We start from the raw sequence: 21,064 nt of genomic DNA, 5'->3' as shown, positions 1-21,064 counted from the left end.
ATTTTGTATTTAACAATAACGTCCTTGTTAGTGTTGAGATGAGTTGTAAGAAAAATAGCAGCATTTTTGTAAAAAGTCTGCCAACAAATTTTCTTACATTCATTATAATCGACTACAATCTTTGCTTCCTTGTGACATTTATGTTTTTAAAAGTATTTCATCAAACGACGGTCAAGTGTTTCAACAAACGTCTGGTTACCTTCCACCCCTAGTCCCCTACACTACTATAGATACCATTCTCTGGGTGAATGCATTCTACTATGGAGCTTAACACTGAATCGTTGCTCACAGCTACTTTTGCACAAACAAGAGCAATTGCGATGTAAGGATTTATTGCTGCTAAGAATATACTGAAACAAGGCAATATTGCTTTACATTGTGATACACTAGCTATACGTGGTTTACACGGATGTCAAATAACAGAGAAGTTTGGAAGACCATGATCGTTAACGTCTGTATCAGACCAGGCACACAAACATCACTGTGTTTGCTTCAGGAATGAGATGCTCAAGATATTGCATTCCTCTTTAATTCGCGCTTTCAACTACACTTCGATGCAAGCGGCGTGCCTACTTCCGGTTTTCACTACTTTTCTCTCATACGCAGCTCTTGGTGGCAATCTTACACTGCAAATGGTGAGTTCCTGCATTAGCCTCCAGAAGAACGTACTTTCATTTTAAATGTGAAGTTAGATTGGCTTGCAAGTAAATTTCATGATAAATATTTGTGAGTGTACTGTAGATAGCGTAATTAGCTGGTTACCACAGCAAATTAGATACTGTATTCTCTGATACTAGCGCTGTGCCTTAGACTGATACCCTAGACCTGGATACTGTACTGTACCAGGGCTGTTAGATGCTAACATCTGCAGATGTTGAATCAATATAAAAAAAATCTGGGTAGCAGGCTGGGAGCGTGTTATATCGTCCTCTTTACCTTTCAGGCACTGGTGGTGGTTGGTTTCTTCAACGTTCTGAAGTTGGGGGTCGGGGTTGTTTTCCCTCTGTGCATTTCAAACCTTGCCCAAGTCAAAGTCTCCTTGCAACGGACGCAGGTTTGATTTTGATAAGGAGAATCTATTTTTTGAAGTGGAAAGGTTTGAAAGTATAAAAGATCCCTATGCTTCTTTTGTTCTCCGCTTGAATCATTGTTGTATGATGTGGCATACCGGTATGTCTTTTTCTCTACTTTAATACAAGGAGCTTTAAAAAAGGGCTACACACTTTTAGAACGTTAGATATCTTAATGATTATATTGTATTACATGCTCAAGACATCTCCCCAGTGTTTATTTTGCGGTTGGCTTGATTGAGTACCTTAACTGAATGGTTGTCTAGATCAGTGCTGTTTTTGACTTGCTTGAATGAGTTCGTCTGTTCTCTATTTTTCGGTTTAGCTTCTACACTGTGCCGCCTGGTTGGAATCTTTTAAGCCATTTGAATTACGGTAGTTTCCTCCCTGAGCGTTATCATCATCATTCATTTGCCGGAAAATGTCTGGACATTATCCTGAATTGTTAATCAGGGTTGTTCATTTTCTTTTCTGCAGTAACGCTTTCAATTCTGTAGATTATTTACATCATAAATAGTTAACTTTCACTTGATCACATTGTCTTTCCCTGTTTTGTCCGACGTTTTCTCAGGTCTTCCGCTTCTTGCATTCCTAATCACTACTTAATCAAAAAATAAAGAGCCCAAAGTGTAGATACCAAACTCATGTTCAGCAAACAAACGTTTCGAAAACTATACTGTCTTCATCTTCAGTGTTATAAATGTGTTTATAATCACTTCAGTGTTTATAATCACTACTTCTTATTCTATTTTTCTTATTACACATTTCTCATCCATTCGTTCAAAGGTGAGGTTTCGTAGATGTTTATCAGTCCACTCCAGCAACATATTACTGGTGATTTTATCCTGAAGGGTTTTGCCACACGTCATCCTACTCATTCTCATTTCTGTTGTCTGCAGTTGTCCAATATCCTTTTTCGTCACTACCTAGCATTTATCCTCTTAGCCCATCACATGTCGTATTCACTATTCAGTCTTCTTTTACGCACATAGTCTTCCTGTTAACTTGCAAGATAGTACTATATCGCCAAGTGCACTTGATAATTCTCTGAATTTTTCCTTCCAGCTGGAATGCTTGCTATCAACGCACTGCTAGTGCTGTCAACATGGTTTAAGTTACGCAACTGTTCTAATTACAGGAGTTCCTCCTCCTTCCCGAGAAGGAGCCACTTTTGAGTAAGTATGAGGGAACAGACACACTGATCAAGATGGATGGCTTCACTGGAAGTTGGTACCAAGTAAGTTACTGGTTGATCTGTTATTGATAATTTTGAGAATCACTCCTCCCAAGCACAACTATCACGATGAAGAGCAGTAATACCTTCTAGCTGGAAGATGAAAGCTGCAACAATGGCGGTACCACGTAGGGATATTATTGTATTGCATTAACAGGAAGTGCTCTGTGCGCAAAAGCAACAAATTGTTTTGATGTTCACACCAAAGCCCGAATTTTTGATGTCTTCGACGCAACATTTCTTTGTCTTGGTTTGTCTTGGCATCCATTACAATGGATGTCGCTCTGGCATGAATTCCAAACAAAAACTAAACCCGTAAAAATGGACATGATGTACTGTAAAAAGTAATTGCGATTTAATTTGTTTTTAGGATGGAGAATCAACATTAAAGAACGTTTTCTTGGAAGCTAAAAGAGGAAAACTTATTGTTGTCATTGGTCCTGTTGGTTCTGGAAAAGTGCGGAGGACAATTTTTAGTTGTTTGGCGAAATGTACAACTTCGAATTCTTCTGGAAATAGGCTTTTAGTGAAAAAGATATACTCAACTGGATTGTCATCATCATCATCATAATCCATCGTCGGTTTGTTCCACACTAGTGGGGGTGGCCGATTGTTTCCGCGCAGCAATTGTCTTAATCCCTTTTCTCCATTTCACCCTGTCCCTTGCATCTTCCTCCTTCAGTCCGACTTTTTTAAACTCATCCTTCACTTGTTGTTTCCACGTTCTTCTTGGACGACCGCGTTTCCTCTTTCCATCCACCGTTAGATCTAGTGCCTTTCTAAGAAAACTTCCTTCCTCCCTGTATACTTATTAATTAATTTATTACTATATTATCGCTATATTAACATGTTATTTTAAAAAGATAATTATATTGTCAAATATCATCAAACAGCCATGAATGTTGCCTGTGCAGGTGACAGTTTATGTGATTTGTTTAGAGCAAGGGTCTCAAACTCAAATTGCTCCGAGGGCCAAACGAACAGCTGTGAATTAACCCGAGGGCCGCAAAACACAGTAAAAAGTCAATAAACAAAATAGCACAGTTCAAACGCAATAAAAAGATAGTAAGAGCACACCAAGAACGTTAAATTACAAAGAAAGTACGTAGTAACAACTAAGATTCAAAGAAAATGAAGGGGTGTACCAGCAAACATCTATAGGATTGGCCCATGATACAAGAGAAGGATCCCCAGAGGATACAAACTGATATGAATGAATCAACAAGTGAATAAAAAAATAACAGTTAACCTCTCAAGTACATGTAGCTCCACACAGAGTGAAATTTACATGCCTTTTGACTCTTTTTTATTTCTTTAAAAGTATTATTGACTCAAAAAGAATGTTTAAAAAGACATTACGAAAAGTAACTACGGACAAAGGCCAGTGTTTCGATCTTCAGATTTCTTCAGCGTAGTAAAGTGAAAGTTGTCTTGAAGCGTTGGTTGAGGTGATGATTTGAAACTTGAGTGATTGTTGTCTTCTTCTTCTTCTTGACTGGATTTAAGTTTTAAATTTGGACCTCAGCGAAACGTAGTTTTACAGCCTATTAAAAGGTGTGATTTGTTTAAGAGAATTTGTGCTAAGAAATGGCAGGAATTTGTTAAAAATAAAAACTAGAAAAAAAGACAAGAATTTGCAACTGAGCTAGGACAAAACAATCATCTGAGATGGATCTAAAATACAAGAAATTAGATTCTAGCGGCACATATAAGTATAAAAATTCAAAGAAAATGAAGGGGTGTACCAGCAAACATCTATAGGATTGGCTCATGATAACTTACAAGAGAAGGATCCCCAGAGGATACAAACTGATATGAATGAATCAACAAGTGAATAAAAAAAATAACAGTTAACCTCTCAAGTACATGTAGCTCCACACAGAGTGAAATTTACATGCCTTTTGACTCTTTTTTATTTCTTTAAAAGTATTATTGACTCAAAAAGAATGTTTAAAAAGACATTACGAAAAGTAACTACGGACAAAGGCCAGTACGCTACAATCTAATTTCTATATACAGTTACGCTAGAATCTAATTTCTTGTATTTTAGATCCATCTCAGATGATTGTTTTGTCCTAGCTCAGTTGCAAATTCTTGTCTTTTTTTCTAGTTTTTATATTTAACAAATTCCTGCCATTTCTTAGCACAAATTCTCTTAAACAAATCACACCTTTTAATAGGCTGTAAAACTACGTTTCGCTGAGGTCCAAATTTAAAACTTAAATCCAGTCTCATTGTCTCACAACAATCACTCAAGTTTCAAATCATCACCTCAACCAACGCTTCAAGACAACTTTCACTTTACTACGCTGAAGAGATCTGAAAATCGAAACACTGGCCTTTGTCCGTAGTTACTTTTCGTAATGTCTTTTTAAACATTCTTTTTGAGTCAATAATACTTTTAAAGAAATAAAAAAGAGTCAAAAGGCATGTAAATTTCACTCTGTGTGGAGCTACATGTACTTGAGAGGTTAACTGTTATTTTTTTAACAACTAAGAGATTGAAAAAGAATGTACGAACGCAAAAAAAGAAAAACAAAAAAGAATGCAAACGAAACGACGGACCTGGAGAGTAAAAATTTTGCAATCAACTTTCAAAAGTTACTCGCACGCAATAAAATGGCACGAGAGCAGTGCTAAAAAGTGGTGTCGAGTTTGATGGGCATTTGCAGACTTTTTAAGCAATTTTAGAGTGCATTTTATCTTTCAAAATCTATAGAAAAAATATGTACTGTAATTGTTACTTATTTCAAAGTTTAAAAGTGCACCGCGTGTTTGAGACCCTTGGTTTATAGGCATTTTGTTTAGATCTCTCCACTTTTGTGGCATCCAGGCCAACACTACCGAATCATTTGGTCACATGTCGAGCGACATTCTTTTTAACGTCGTACCAGCGCTCATCCTTACTCTGCTGCATTGCTGGATTCTTTTTTCCCAACTAACTTTTACAACCATAAAGAGTTGTAATCGTGTTCCTTGGTGTTGGCCGTTGGGTACAGGCAAATGTGAACCATCACAATACGTACGCAAAGTGTTTATACTATTGCGGTAGGAAAAGGCTTTCTCAGTCCCTAAATATTTTACAATCAACTAACATAGCCTTTGCAATCACCACAGAATTTACTACAAACCATGCTACAAGCACAAAACATGCAAAGAATTGTATGAATGCCAGATAACTTGCATTTAAGTGCAATCGGGAATAGTGCGAACGCTGTATGTCTTACTTGAGATCAATATTGTATGAGACGTACCATCTCTTATTAGAGATCTACTATGATTAACGCTAATGAGTTTTATTGTTTAGTCATCATTACTCAGCGCTATCTTGAACGAGCTTCCGGCACAAAGTGGAAAGGTTAAAGTTCACGGGAAGATCGCTTATTCGAGTCAGCTAGCCTGGTTGTTATCCGAATCGATTCGGGATAATATTTTGTTCGATGAACTCTACGACCCATTGCGTTATCAGAAGGTTATCAAAGCCTGCGCTCTCGATAAAGTGAGTTAAAATTATTATAAAATCTCTTAACTAGTTTCATGAAAAGCCTAACTCACTCCCTGTGTAGTTTTAGAAAATTAATTTCACATTTGTCCAATTCAAGCTATCGTCAAATGCCAACTGAGTTTAAAGATGTTTTTTGATCTTTCAGGATTTTGAAATCTTTCCGCATGGTGACGCCACCCTGGTTGGTGAAAGAGGGGTCACATTGAGCGGCGGGCAAAAAGCGAGGGTGAGTTTGGCGCGATCGGCTTATTGCTCTAACAGCGACATAGCTTTATTTGATGACCCCCTGAGCGCAGTGGACCCCTCAGTAGCCAATCATCTATTTGATCAGTGCATTTGTGGCATCATGAAAGACAGGGTGAGTAACTTTGTATGCAAAGCCAGAAGAAACAGATAATAAAAAGTTTAAATTGAATCTTTGTCTAGTGAACTGATGTATTATTTAAATTGCTGTTTACTGCATAACCGACAAGATCCTTTATAATTTATAATGAGGATCTTAGCAAGTGAAAATCTTAGAATGTTAATCGACTTATTGTTGTCCAGGCGAGAGTGTTGGTGACCCATCAGCTTCAGTTCCTTGAAAAAGCCGATGAGATAATCATCCTCAAAGATGTGAGTTCCTTGTTGCTATAGTTTCTTTTGTAATGCTTCTGAGTTGCGCATGATTAATACTCTATATGTTATGAAAATGATGCAACAGCATGTGGAGTAATTGTACTGTATGTGTCTATTGTTTAAGTTGGTGGACCTTTATTGTATAATTATTGTGGTCAGTACTTTGCTTATTAGATCTTTGGTGGCTGAGGTGCTTAATGGTGGAAGCGGTTGCGTTTGTTGAAACGTTGCAACATAACTGGAAATGATTTGACTGAAATGCCCCAAGTCAGCGGTTTCTAACTTGTTTTGATCATTTTTCCTTTTGCATTTCTCTTTTATTGCATAAAGTAGATGGCATGCCTGATAGAGTTGAAACGTTATTTTTAGGATGACTCAGATCGCTCGTTCTGGTTCTCCTTTTGTCTTCACATCCATAATTGCTAATTTTACTTTATGGATTCTGTGTGACGTCATCTAGGGACAAGTACTGGACTCTGGCACGTTCGCTCAGCTTCAGGCAAGAAGGGCAGATTTAGCGTCAATGGTCGAGACCTATGACGACATTGTGCACGAAGATATGAAGACGATCGAGACGATTGAAGTTCACCTCCCAAGACATCATGTCCCTTCTAACGGTAAATTGAATATCAGTTCGGGACTTCACGAACGAGCATTGTCATGTCAAAGATCATACAGTGGCTGTGGCTTCAACCAAGAAAACGTTAAACTAGTTGAAGATTTTTTTGTCTTTTTAATTACGCAGCGTCTGAAGATAGCGATGCGAATGAAACCGGAACCATCCCAAACAACAAAGAATGCCTCAAGGTGAGATTGGTTGACTGATGGTTGATCAAAAAAACATGTGTCACATCCCTTCTTCAGGAGATGCGCTAGTGGTCGAATCTGCAGCATTGTTGTTGCAACAAGGAAAGTTGTGGAAAGATTGTTTACAATTTCTTATGTAGGTTAATTTAAAATTTATCTAGTTAAAGTAGCATGGCATAATGTCGTTAGATTCGTTTTATTCTTGAAATTAAAGACTCAATAGACATTTATATCCCGGTTTAGCTTCTTGTATTGTATACGTACTCAAACCATCGTAGCTCGTGTGTTTGCCTTTTTTCGATGTGCTACATCACCGTTGTAGCATCCTTGATTTCAATGTAGTGTAAATTAGTTTTTAGATGCTTGACCAGAGCGACATATATAACCGAAAACGTTCGTATCTTTTTTACTTTTTGATGTGTCACTGTACAAATAGTGTACATGCTGTTGCTTGCTTTCGTTTGTTGCATGTGGTTCCACAATCACACTTGCTTCATTATTCATCGAGAATTTTTATCATTGTAGTTGGCAAATGATGTTGGATCGGGAAGCTCTTTACTGCTACACGATGTAAGTGTGAAACACATTGTCTCATAATTTTGAAAAAAATAAATGACTATAGTACACACGCAAATAATGTAGGGTGTAATCCCGACGCAATTTGATCCGTTACGTTCTTAATTGGTTATCTTACTGGAGTTTTTTCACACCTGCTTCTAGCTCATTATATATTGCATTCTGATGCATGTGCAATGAGTAGTCTCTGTTGTACTTTCTGTAAAAATCACTTGAGAAAGTTTTGTAGGAAAGCGCTGTGAAGTTTTTACCAAGTATTGACCACGGATGCAAAGAGACCAGTGGAGAGACAATCGTGGGAGCTGCTGGTTATTATCAATACTTCAAGGCGGGGGTCAGAATGTGGTACCTTGTGGTTTTCCTTATTGTCCTGATGGGAAACTATGTCTTATTAATGGTGACAGACTGGTGGCTGCTACACTGGTGAGTGGTGTGATGGTCTATTCTTGCTACAATCTGATTTCATACCATCGGAAAAATGAAGCCATTGCTATTTAGGAATTGCAGAGTAATCGATGACTGTGCACAGTCATTGCCTTCTAGCGTTTACCCATTTTTTTGTCTAAAAGGGCGAGTGCATCGGAGACACACAATTCACAGGGTACGTTCAACATGACTCAGCAAGATTTGCTTCTCAACGAAACGACTGATGATGCTTACAATGAGTCAGCAATAAGCACTACAAGCGAGACGATGGTGACCACAAATCTGCCACCAAGAAACGCCACAATAGAATACACCATCTTTGATATTTCTTTCAACCAACAATATTACATCATAATCTACACAGGTAATTCTAGAATGTCCTATTGGAGAATTATTTGTGTTTGGTGCAAATAGGGGTATGGAAGCGGTGCTTCTTGGGCGTAAGCAGCAGTATTAAAAAGTAAATTACTTTTCTTGTAACTTAATGCGGTTAATACATTATTTTGATATAGATACTTCATAGGACTTCACAAAGCTGGTAACACTTATTTTTTGTAATTCGATATTTTTCGTAAAGTCTCAACAGGTAATGTAATGTTTTTATTTTGTATCTGTGTTTACAATATTTGTTGCCATTGTAATATAATAATCCGTTTCTTGTCATTTTAGAGGTAATTTAGGATCAAAGCGGAAGCGGTTACAGAAGCAACCGCTCCTAAAATATTCTCCATGTCTTCAACCATTTGATTTACTTTGTTCTTTACTAATATTTTTTGCGTTTTATTGTCAATATTTTTGCATGCAGTGCTCACGCTTGGATTCTTAGCGTCCATGTACACACAGACGGCTATGAACATGTACTTGTGCATACGATCAAGCATCCAGTTGCACGCTGGTATGCTTGACGCCATATTGAAGGCCAAAATAAGGTTCTTTGATACCAACCCAGTGGGTGAGCTAATGAAATTATTGTCTTTCAATTATATAAATAATATAGTTTTTATGACTACAATAGCGTCATTGTTGTTGCAAGAACGTATACTGATCCGTCTCTATCACTTTGTTGGCTAGTACTTGATTCGTTACTTGGCTCTTTTTACAAATCTTCATTTTTTTGACTGAAAGCCTATTCTAATGTTTGATCCTGGTAGTTTCGTATACCGGTGGAAGATGTGAAAAACTGACACAGGTCCAGTCACCGAGGGTACAACAGTTTCACCTACTCGTTGAAGTTTTGCCAACACATTATTCCAATCACTAGTTGATGTGACATAGAAAGCTTCTTCGAAAGCACGCTGCTTACCTGCACGCGCCGAAAGTTGAACTATCGTGTTTTGGTGTCTACATTTCTTCGATTGCAGAACCGAGTGTTCATTTGCTATCGAGCGAGTTTGGCTGAGAAATCTACTTTAATGTTGTTTTTATTACCAGGTAACGTGCTAAACAGATTTTCTAAAGATATGAACCAGGTCGATGAGATGCTGCCCATGGCTGTTATTAACGTTATATTTGTAAGTGTGTCTCGTGCTCTTCCGGTTAGTTGCGATTTATCTATAGGACGCGGTGGTTGCTCACAACCGACTTTGTGCAGATTTGGTGATTTGTTTTTTTAAACAACCCATGAACTTAAACACAGAAGTTTTTTTTTGTGTCCATGCTTACGCTCAGTAGTTGAAGATTTAGATTAAGTGGACCGAAGGCAAGGAAGCCAATCTTCGTGTCCACCTTCTGGCATGTCTTTAAGTGTCCTGCCGAAGACACAGCCGCATGCTTTTGAGCGACATATAAGCAGCAGTAGTAAACAACGCCAGGTTCACTGAATAACTGACCTCGGCAAGAATCCGCCAATACAAACTCCGGGTCTCAGATAAATTTCGTTGCCAAACGAAACAACCACTCGTACATGAACCGCGAACTACTAGCTATGCTTTGCAGCCTGTTTTAACTTTTTTGGCTTCACCAGCATGACGCAGTCGCCCGTAGGCTACTATTAAACAGGTTATCACTTCACGAATTTGTTCGTTGTCTTAGACTGAACGACCAGAGTTTCAAGCTCGTCGTTTTTTTTTCAAATGCGAGCATAGTCTGCTTCTTTATGGAATATCAACAGTGCGGCATGGAGCAATAAATACATCTTTATTGACTGTTTTTCCTGTGGCAACCACAGCTTCTTCTGTCAAGCTCAAACTTTGCGCCATCTTGGTCACGACATGAGGGATATTTCCTGATGACATATCATGATACTTTTCAGCTAAACGGCATCGTTATTACCATTTTCCTTTATGTCATAATCGTCAATTATCTCGTCATCATTGTTGTCATTCCGATGATAATCTACTGCGTTTGGATACGTCGTTATTACGTCACCACGTCGCGTGAAGTCAAGAATTTTGAAGGATCAAGTAAATAGTTTTCATTTGCTCGCCGAATTTGTAGTTGTTTTATTTTCTAATGAGGCTCTAATGGCAGGCTCCAATGCTTGTTTTTAACTTAGCGAAGTGCTGCCCGCTTTGTAGCTGGCACGCGACAGACTTCAAGCCATTTGGTTGTGTCTTTATGGCATCACAAAAATTTCACGCATCACAAGAAGAAATTTTCATAAGGGTATCATCAGTATTTGTAAATGACGTAAAGCTAGCTAATATAAAGGACTACTGAAGGGTTATAGGTGAATTGTTCGTAAACAGTTTTTCGTAAAACAATTGTTCGTAAAAGCAATTCTTCGTAAAGCAATTCTTCGTAAAGCAATTCTTCGTATACATCAATTCTTCGTATAGGTGAATTGTTCGTAAACAGGTGATAGGTCAATTGTTCGTGAACAATTTTTCGCAACAGCAAGGTTTGTCTTGCAATTTCCGATGAAGGTGCATAATGCAAATTTTCCTGAATAACCAAGTTACGAGACATAAACAAATAAGCACAATGAAAAAGCGCATTTTTTGTTATTTATTGGAATACAACAATTGTCTGTGTTTAGCAATTCTTTGCTAACACTACCAATACTACTTTAAGTAACTTCGTACAAATTGTCCACAAGCCAAGTTTAGTATGAAGTATTGTGTGCAATTCCACGCAAGTAGGCTAATCACAAATTTCATCATCTTGAAAGTCTTGACGCCAGGTTCGGACGACTCTAGTTAGTCTTTCTGCACTGTCCTTGTACTTCTTCTTTGGAGGGGGTCCTGCCTGGCCACTGACATACTGTTCAATGCGAACCTCATTTAGGTTTTGCTCTCGCTTGATTGCAGATATGAACTTCCAAATATCTGGATGATTTGCAGATACCTGGAACATGAACCCTCTGTGCCATCCTTCAATGCTATTATTAGTTTTGGGAAGGCCACTGAGGACGCCATCATAGCAGTTCCACATTTGAATTGCAAACATTGGAGGACGGCGCCCTTGACGACGATCTGGGCGCCCAACCCAAGTGTCTTCAAAGTTGTCAATTATTGGCTGAGCAACATCTGGTAATACATTCCCATCGTTTTTCTCCAAATGCACTGGCACAAATGGAAGAACCAGCCACGGTGAGTTGAAAGTGGGTACTCTCTGCTTACTGCATTGACCATGGCCATCTCAAAGTCAGTCATGATTGTCTCTGGAACAGCAACAGCAGGTAACAACTCCATGAATGTATGTCCATCTCCTTTTGTCCCCCAGCAGGGCATACACCAGAGGCACTGAAGTGTTTTCCGTCAGTCCGTGTATTGTGTAAAGCTGTTCAAACAGTGAAGGCACTGTCTTGAAGGTGCCGTCAGCATACCAGTGCTTTGAACGGGCAAGGAGCTGCAGATTTCTTTCAGTGGCACAATTATGTGTTTAAGCACAATTAGCACATCTCTAGCATATAGGCTACCCTAATTGATTGTTCGTAAACAATTGTAACTGTTTTTTAAAAAAAAAGCTGTAGCCTAACTTTTATGAACATTTGTTTACGAACAATTAGTATTACGGTCAATTGCATGCCCGAAGAATTGCTTTACGAAGAATTGCTTTACGAAGAATTGCTTTTACGAAGAATTGCTTACGAACAATTGTTTTACGAAAAACTGTTTACGAAGAAAACGTCGGACACCCTACTGAAGAGTCTCTGTTTCGCCCAAGACGAGACCATTTAGTTCTGGTTAAGGTTCCAAGAAGGTTTTTGGTTATTCGCATGTTTTCAGGTCGTAGCCCGGTGTTTGGTCATTTGTCATCCACCCTGCAGGGGTTGCCACTGATACGAAGCTTCCAGGCCGAACGGTCGTTCATAAGGAAGCACCATCAACTACAAGACAACCACGGGGGTGAGCGTGGCTGATGGTTTAATATTGTTCAAAGCTGCAAAGCGAGTTTTTAAATACGTTTTACAACACTGTCTCACTTTTAATACCTTAACCGAGCTTTGCTCTTCATAAGAGCTCTCATGTTGTGTTAAGTGTCTTTATATTCAATATTATACACAAAATCAAACAGCGTAGGTGCAATTCGAAAGATTGCTCTGTGCAGATGAACAGCGTATTTATTTATTTATTTGGATTTTGTTTCAGACACAAGTAGAATTGGTCCATAGGATACAAACACACAAAGAAAACGAAATACAACACCACACAGAAATCGAGTAGGCCTAGCAGCTATCGGTACTACACAAATATTAAGCACAAGTTTCAGGCTGGAGAGCACGATCACGATGCTGGAAGAAAGCAGATTGATGATAACACTCGGAATTCATCAAATGCTGAATCCACGTATTCGATGTGTTAAAGCAGCGATCAGTAAATTTATATATACTTTTACGAAGGAGAGCATGAAACGTCGTAATTTTGTTAGTTACCATCACAGAGCTTATACTTATACGTCTCGGAAGATGAAATGTAATTCTATAGCTGTTATTATACGCTACACGTAGACGATTGATACTGTACGAAAAATATTTACACCACAGCTGAGATCCATACATTGGCATACAGTAGGATCGAAATAATACGTTTTTGACAGTGGTAGAACACCTGGGGAATCTTGCTCTCAGCATATTGCCAGAGCAGTAAAGTGACCGGAGCTGTCTTTTCATGTCTTCATCATCAGACAGCATGTTGTTAATCACAATGCCTAAGTACTTTACTGTCGTTTCAAAACGAATACATTCATCACCCAGATAAACAAACGGTTGGAAATCAAGTTTTAAGAACTTAGTTTTGAACATAACTCCAACAGTTTTATTACAATTAAATATAATGTCATGCAACATAGCATACTGCTGGCACACATCAATAATTCTTTGCAGGCCCTTAATACTGGGTGCAAAACAACATACATCATCTGCATAAATAATGTGATTAAGGCAGGAATTCCTAACATAGCATCCTACGGCAAGGTTATTCAGCTCACACGACAAATCATTCATGTACAAAGCAAAAAAATATGGACTTAATACACCACCCTGTCTCACCCCATTAGACACATGGAATGGCTGGGAGAATTGACCTCCCCACTTTACTGTCATACATTGATTGGCGTACCAGAATAACAATAAACGTACAAACAATATGGGAACAGACCGTTCAATCAGCTTTGAAAACAGCAAAGAGTGATTCACTCTGTCAAACGCTTTGGACGAGTCTAAAAATACAGAATACACAGGGGTTCCATGCTTAACATAATGAGAAATGGTCTGCTTTAGCAGGTAAACACACATATCTGTGCTATGCTTAGCCTTAAAACCAAATTGGTTGTCAGAACTACTCAACAGTGGCTCGATACAATGAAGAATAAAATACTCAAAAATCTTTGATATGATTGTAGCAATTGCAATTGGTCTATAGTTGGCAGTGCTAGTAATGTCTCCTTTGTTACTTTTTACCATAGGCAAAATCACAGTATACATGAAATTGTTAGGCACAAATCCATGAAAAATACACATATTGAAGAAGATACTGAGATACAGGAAAATTACAGGATGAGAATAGAGAATATGTTCAGCAGAAATCTTATCATGGCCAGTAGATTTATTTAAACATAGCTTCTTGCACAGCATTTTAACCACATCCACATTACACAAGTACTGATTACAGTCAACATATTTACAGGCATTTGTTATGTTACTTTCAACTAAATTTTTAGCATGGTATTGAGGCTGCACAGAGTTGAGGTGCTTGCTGTAATGATTTCCCCACATACTGGCAATATCAGCACTGCCTGTTGCCCCACCAACTGTTAACGAAAGAGGTGGGTGAATTTTGTGTTTTCTAATGCGTGTCCAGAATTGATTAGATGGGCAGCCAGCAATAAAGTCCTTTGCCAAGGCATCTGCTTGATGTTGTTCTTTTTTATTCTTGCACCTGCGAAGTGCATACTTGAAAGCACGACGGGTTGTACACATTTGTGAGTAGACTGTTCCACTTCTAGGTTTCTCACAATTCAGCCAGGAGTGATATGCTTCGCGAGCCTTTTTATGAGCTGACTTGACATTGTCGTTCCAACCAGCAGTGTGAAGGTCGGCTCTTTTCTTTTTCTTAGGTATATTCATAGATGCCCTTTGCAATGCAGATGTAATACTGTTATAGAACAAATCAATATCATCTAGGTGATTCTGATCACTACAATGAGAGTTTTTGCAAGAAATGGAGTGAGCTGATAGAGGAATTTGAGCGAGCAATTGGTATGTGGCATCATAATACACAGACCTGTCTTCATCAGTTGTGTTGTTCCACAGTAATGAAACATCATCAGTACAAGTATCATTGAAGTCCAGCTTAGTGAGAGAAGCCTCAGAAAGCTTGATAACAAGAGGTAGATGATCTGAAGTGAATGAGTCCTGGAGGACTGATAATTTGTTAATTGCTTTATGGACAGTGAGTGAGGATAGACAGTGATCCAGCCAGCTAGTCGTACCATGGGCATCACTAATATAGGTAAATGTATTACCAGGCAACCGTATTCTGTCAGACATAATCAGATCCAGATCTTCACAGAAGGTATCAAGATGTGGACCAAATGCATTGTTATCACTGGCATTGAAGTCACCCACTATTAGTAGGTCACAGTCACCCAGGTCTTCACACATAATTTCCAGTTTGCTGAGATAGTCAATGTAATCATCCAGATTCTCATTACAACAGTATGGCATATACACATTCAATATTATCAATGACGATTTATCAAACTTCAGTTTAATACCAATGATACTTCCATCATGGCTTTGGAGTTTGGTAGCATTAAGACTCTTATGCCATAAAATTGCCGTGCCGCCAAATGGCCTTCCAAGTCTGAAGCCATCCTCATCATTCATAGCAGAGTATCCACACGAGTGATGACTTTTACTAAGATTACTCAGCCTATCAAGTTGTTGTGATGATAGCCAAGTTTCTTGCAAGAGAATAATATCATATTTTTTACAGAATTGTCTTATTTCATCTGCAGCGCTATCTAGGCCTCTGCAATTGTAAGACACAACCTGAACATTATGTGCAGCCATGAAGATGTTTCATTTTACATGTGTGTCTTCCGACACAGGCACCCGAGGTGAGAAGAATCTTTTTACCAGTATGCCGCTTGGCCAGGAATTAGGGTTGACAGAGTTTTTGAACGACACTCCTTTAAGGACCACCTTGAAGGAGGAATAAGACTCATGTTTTGTATTTAATTTTGAACAGCTAATGTTGAGAGCATCAGGAAACTGACGTTTTACAAATGCTTCAACACTCACGGTGCTTGTATCCGGTTCCAGTCTGGATATGAATACTTCTGCAGCTTTATAGTTAGTAGAAACAGCCTTTAGACCGTCATCTAGTAACTTTCCAATTCGAGGGAGTCGTTTTCGTTTCTTCACTAGATTCCATGATGCAGAAGGTCCAGATTCAATCATGGCAGTTTCTCCAGATGTCAAGCCAGTAGTTTTTTCCTGAGGTGCACTGACAGAGACAGCAGCTTCAGACTCTGATGCAGGATTCAAATTAGAGGATACTTTCTGGGCATAGCTTAATGGTGCATGATTGGTGACATCAGCAGAACTTACTTGCTGTCTTTGCAGGGTAGAGTTTGAGTTCTTTTTTATCAAAGCTTTTGTCTCTGATAACATACTGCGCAATTCTTTCACTTGTTCATTTAAGCTTGTTGTTATTGCGTTGGCCTGCTTAAGCTGTTGAATATCAGAATGCATGGATATCATTTTGTCATGCCATTCAGCAACATCAACATTTTTTATATCTAGTGATGGAAAATCACAATTTGATGTCACAAAAGATACTTGTTGTTCATTCAGTTGTTCATTATATTGATGGAAAATCTCTAACATGTCCTTTATGTTTTTGGAAGATTTGCTCTCTCCTTTTCTTTTCACCAACCGGTGATTAGCGAATTCAACTGGGAGTTCATAAAGAGCATCTTTTGCTGCTTCAATGGCAGATTCTTCATAATGATCAGTGACTAATTTGACAATCAAATCACTTTGCAGAATATCAATTCTGTTGTAGATGTACCACAAGATTGAGTTCACCACAATGTTTGGCATTGCCATTGTGGCAATCAGATTCAGCAAGCCGCAGAGCTTTAATCAACTTTACTTTTATGATAGATTAGGTTTCAGTTAAACAATTTACATAAACCTTAAACCTTACATAAACCTTATTCAAATAGAATCTATTATTCAACTATTATTCAAAGTATTCAACTACACTCCCCCGCTCAGAAATACCTAATGTATAAAATAGTTTAAAGGCATTCATACTAGGCGACATTTCAAACTGTCAAATCTACAATCGACTCTGTCTGTCGTTCAAGGCCTCTAGAACTATATGTACATCATAGATTACTAAACAATAAATACTATTAAAACTATACAAAAGTGCTCAATGCCAAGCAAAAAGCCAAGTAGCCTAAGAGGATATCAGAATTCTAGTAAGATGACGTTTTTAAGGACCTTTCTCTCGTCCTGTAGAACTTCGCTCAAAGCAAATATCAACACCACATAGTTGTACAAAACTTTATATTGTTTTTTAAAACTTGACAAACATTTAAGTTTATCTTTCCTTCCAGCGGCATGGTCGTGCTACCTTCATGGCACTCGCTGGTTTGCTTTTCGAATTGACATGGTGACGGCAATCTTTATCGCTTTCTGCGCTCTGTTTAGCGTCACACTGACGTCGCTCCTGCCTGACTCTATCAACGCAGCTAACCTCGGGCTGACACTGACGTCATCAATCCGTTTGCTCGGGGTTTTTCAGTGGGCAGTCCGGCAGACTGCAGAAGTAGAGAACTTGGTATGTACAAGACACCGTGAACAGAGGCCATGACTGGCTGGTCTTACTGGTGTTAACGCTTATAAACACATGAATGATTCACGTCGAAGAAAATTTGAATATTGTTTAAAGATTCGTTTAAAATTGAATTGAGTTTCGTCAGATTGAGTTGACCTTTTGAACTGACTTCCCCGCAGAAACTTTTGAGAGGTTCACTGCTAGATCGCTTCGTTTTTGCTGAATTTATGAAAGAGCCAACATTTTTGTGTCATTTGATCTAAAATGGGGTTCGCATCCTCCATGTACCCTGGAACAATCAGTGGCCACAACCTTTGTCCAAGTGATTGCGATAATTTGTTATTGTGATAATGGAAATTTTCAGATTGAATAGTACGAAACCTTCGAAGTATAGCCAACTGGTGTACAAAGCTGAAAGAAATACATACTTTCTAAACAGCACATCGTTATTCACAGTAACTTTATTACATTTTCAGTTCAGATTTTTTTTTTGATTGGATAATCTTCTTTGCTTTGTGTCTTTTTAATTATCCAGATGACGTCAGTTGGGCGGATTCGTGAGTATCACAAGATATCCCCAGAATCTGAAGATGGAAGAAAAACGTTTAAACCTCCCACTGATTGGCCAGAAAACGGATCAATATCATTTGACAATGTTTCTTACGCCCATTTCAGTGAGGGGCCTCTAGTTTTGAGAAACATCACCTTGAAAGTCAAACCTAGAGAGAAGGTAAGGACGTAGTATAAGCCATGTTTCAGATTGCAAAATCTGACTCTTTTACATTTAATTCAACGTCCATAGAAGTTGAATCAATGTAAAAGGTGATTTTGCTGAGTAGAATTTGTTTGTGAGATGATTTGCAGACAGTCAGCTCAATTTCAACTGTTGCTTGAAAATCCTGAGTCGGTAGTAGATGAAATAGTATGATGAAGGGAACAGTAAACCTTTTTGCCCTTCCAATTAATATATTTGGTTGCTTTAAGTGTAAAAAGTAAATTTTAATTTTGCCTTCAGGATGTCGGTTAGAAAGAAGCAAGACTAAAAATGCAAGGCACTCTTGCTCCAGATGTATGACTGTTTTAAGGATCACCTTTGTTAGAAAAGACGTTTCCATATTACATGAGGCCCTAAGGGGCTAAAATTTATGTCAAGAGATCTATGTTTCACTTCGGTTCTATTTGCAAGAACAAAGGCAATTTCAGCTTTTATGCACATTTGACAATAGTTACAAAATAAGCACATGTGAAAACTGTAATCAATGTAGATTCTACATACACTGTAGAAATTGGTTTGATCTTCTTCGTCGTCGTATGAGCTGTTCTTCCGGACTATATGTTTGGGCATGATGTCATCAGCCACTCGACAGTCTCGTCATCCAGGGCCTTCAGTCCAAGCGTTCCATGTGGTGGTTGATGGATTGGGCAGTCATGGACGACATGGTCTACAGTCTGGTCTGTGGCGCCACACTCGCATCCCGGTGAGGGAGCCAGGCCCCATATGCACATGTCTGAACGAAAACGACCGACGCCGGTTCGTAGGCGGTTAAGCCGGACCCACGCAAGTCTTGCGAGGGACATTCCCGGAGAGTGGGGATCGACGTCGGGTAGGAAATCATGGAGTCGGGAGGTGTTGTTTTGCCACTCCATGTTCCATGTGTAGTTCGTCCAGTGTGCCGCACTTATTCCAAGATCTTCAACGTTGTTCAGAAGCTGTCGTGCGGCGGGCACAAATGGGCGTCTTGATTTCAGTCGCTGCTGTCCTCCAGGTAGGCGCTGGAGTGTACTGTGGAGGAGGTGGTCGGGGTCCAGTGCGCGACGAACAAGGGAAATCATGGCTCCTTTACGGCGAAGCTCAGCAGGTTGGATGCCTGCAAGGATGGGAAGGCAGTCCGTTGGAGTGGGATGCAGGCATCCAGTCACAGTGTGTAGTGCGTCATTGATGGCGGTGTCAATGTGGCGGGTGTGAGAGCTGCGGCACCACACTGGTGCGCAGTACTCAGCGGTAGAATGGACGAGGGCCAAGGTAGCTGTGCAAAGGGTTTTCGCATCAGCTCCCCAGCCGGAACCCGCCAGCCGCCTCAAAAGTGCAACGCGCGCCGATAGTTTTTTGCGCAGTGACCCCAGGTGTCGTCGGTACGTGAGTGACCTGTCCAGGGTTACGCCGAGGTAGGTGGGTTCGGCGCAGTAGGGGAGGTGTTCGTCATCAGTGGTGATGTTGATCTCACGTTTTGCTTCCTTGTTGTTTAGATGGAAGGCCGCCGACACTGTCTTTGCCTTGCTGAGCTGTAGCTTCCATTTCTGAAGATATGTTGATATAGTTGACATGTCCTGGCTTAGGTTCCTCTCCATTGACTGCCAATCTCCGGCTGGATGCAGGAGAGCCAGATCGTCTGCGTAGGCATACTTCCTGGAGATGGTGTCAGGCAGGTCATAGATGTAAGTGTTAAGAGGAGGGGAGCCAGGACAGAGCCCTGTGGGACGCCGTTCCTGAGTCGACGTAGTCTACTTCGTCGGCCGCTACCGGGGGGAATGGGTAAAGCTGCGGTTTTGCACAAGTTCCATAATCATATGGACCATGTGCCTGTCAGGAAGGAGACGGAGTAGTTTACAGGTAAGGCCGCTGTGCCATACAGTGTCGTAGGCAGCCGTGAGATCGACAAACACTGCGCCAGCCTTCTTTGTTGCATAGAAGCTGTCCTCGATGTCTTGGGTCATCAGAGTGACCTGGTCTACGGTTGATTTTCCGTGGCGAAAGCCGGCTTGTTCCCGAGGGAGCTGAGGGTCTATTATCGGTTCGACACGGGCGTAGATAAGTCTTTCGAGTATCTTGAAGGGGATACAGAGCAGAGAGATGGGGCGGTAGCTCTTCGGGTCCTTTGGGGGTTTCTTCGGCTTTGAGACTGCAACCACTAGGGATCTTCTCCAGATTCTTGGGATGCGAAGGTGACGCAAGCAGCAGGAAAGGAAGTCTTTTAACCAGGACCTCATAGAGGGGGCAGCTTGGAGTATTAGTTCCGGGCATAGGTGGTCAAGGCCCGGGGATTTGCCTGGCTTTAGGTGCTGGAGGGCATATGCAAATTCTTCTGGGGTAAACTCACCAGAGATGTTTCCCTCGACAGGTGTTGGGACCTTCCAGAGGTCCGTCATTTCCTTGAGGACAGACTTGTCTGATTCACGGTCTCTCGTTCTGTGCACTCCATTTTTCACAAGTTGTGAGGCGATGGCATTTGCTGAAATGGGGCATTGGCGACGAGAGGCACGTGATCTGCCAGTGAGGTTGTTGAGTGTACTCCATGCTGTGCGGCTGGAGTGCGTGAAGTCGATTGAGTCTATGGCTTCTGTCCAGCGCTTCTTCCTCTTTGAATCCAAATCTTGCCAGCAGGGCTGTTGCTGAGTTGGTGGTGGCGGTGCCCTGGGGGAACGGAGGAAGTCGCGGTAGAGCCTGTCGCACTCCACATCCCAGCAAGGTATGTAGTTTTTCCGTCGACCTCGCGGGATGGAGTCTTTTGCCGCAGATATAATTGCATCACAGAAGTCCTGGTAGGCTTCATCCACTTTGATGGTGCGTGGGGATGGGAGGTACTGCGTAGCT

General features: G+C 40.1%; 1 protein-coding gene across 1 annotated transcript in view; it reads left to right on the top strand.

Annotated features, from left to right (window-relative positions):
• LOC145764314 (ATP-binding cassette sub-family C member 4-like) overlaps window positions 1-21,064 on the top strand; it is a 32,354-nt gene that overhangs the window by 3,338 nt on the left and 7,952 nt on the right. The window contains exons 5-22 of the mRNA XM_082575933.1: window positions 497-635; window positions 944-1,054; window positions 2,209-2,307; window positions 2,675-2,761; window positions 5,612-5,803; window positions 5,955-6,167; window positions 6,356-6,424; window positions 6,888-7,044; window positions 7,173-7,234; window positions 7,760-7,804; window positions 8,040-8,233; window positions 8,380-8,600; window positions 9,042-9,188; window positions 9,668-9,747; window positions 10,488-10,638; window positions 12,406-12,525; window positions 17,252-17,475; window positions 18,008-18,202. Coding sequence (XP_082432059.1) covers window positions 497-635; window positions 944-1,054; window positions 2,209-2,307; window positions 2,675-2,761; window positions 5,612-5,803; window positions 5,955-6,167; window positions 6,356-6,424; window positions 6,888-7,044; window positions 7,173-7,234; window positions 7,760-7,804; window positions 8,040-8,233; window positions 8,380-8,600; window positions 9,042-9,188; window positions 9,668-9,747; window positions 10,488-10,638; window positions 12,406-12,525; window positions 17,252-17,475; window positions 18,008-18,202 — 2,506 coding nt within the window. The remainder of the gene's footprint in view (window positions 1-496; window positions 636-943; window positions 1,055-2,208; window positions 2,308-2,674; window positions 2,762-5,611; window positions 5,804-5,954; window positions 6,168-6,355; window positions 6,425-6,887; window positions 7,045-7,172; window positions 7,235-7,759; window positions 7,805-8,039; window positions 8,234-8,379; window positions 8,601-9,041; window positions 9,189-9,667; window positions 9,748-10,487; window positions 10,639-12,405; window positions 12,526-17,251; window positions 17,476-18,007; window positions 18,203-21,064) is intronic.

The sequence above is a fragment of the Aplidium turbinatum genome, chromosome 2 (genome assembly GCF_918807975.1).
Source record: "Aplidium turbinatum chromosome 2, kaAplTurb1.1, whole genome shotgun sequence".
Lineage (NCBI taxonomy): Eukaryota > Metazoa > Chordata > Ascidiacea > Aplousobranchia > Polyclinidae > Aplidium > Aplidium turbinatum.
This window is presented reverse-complemented; position numbering and strand designations above follow the sequence as displayed.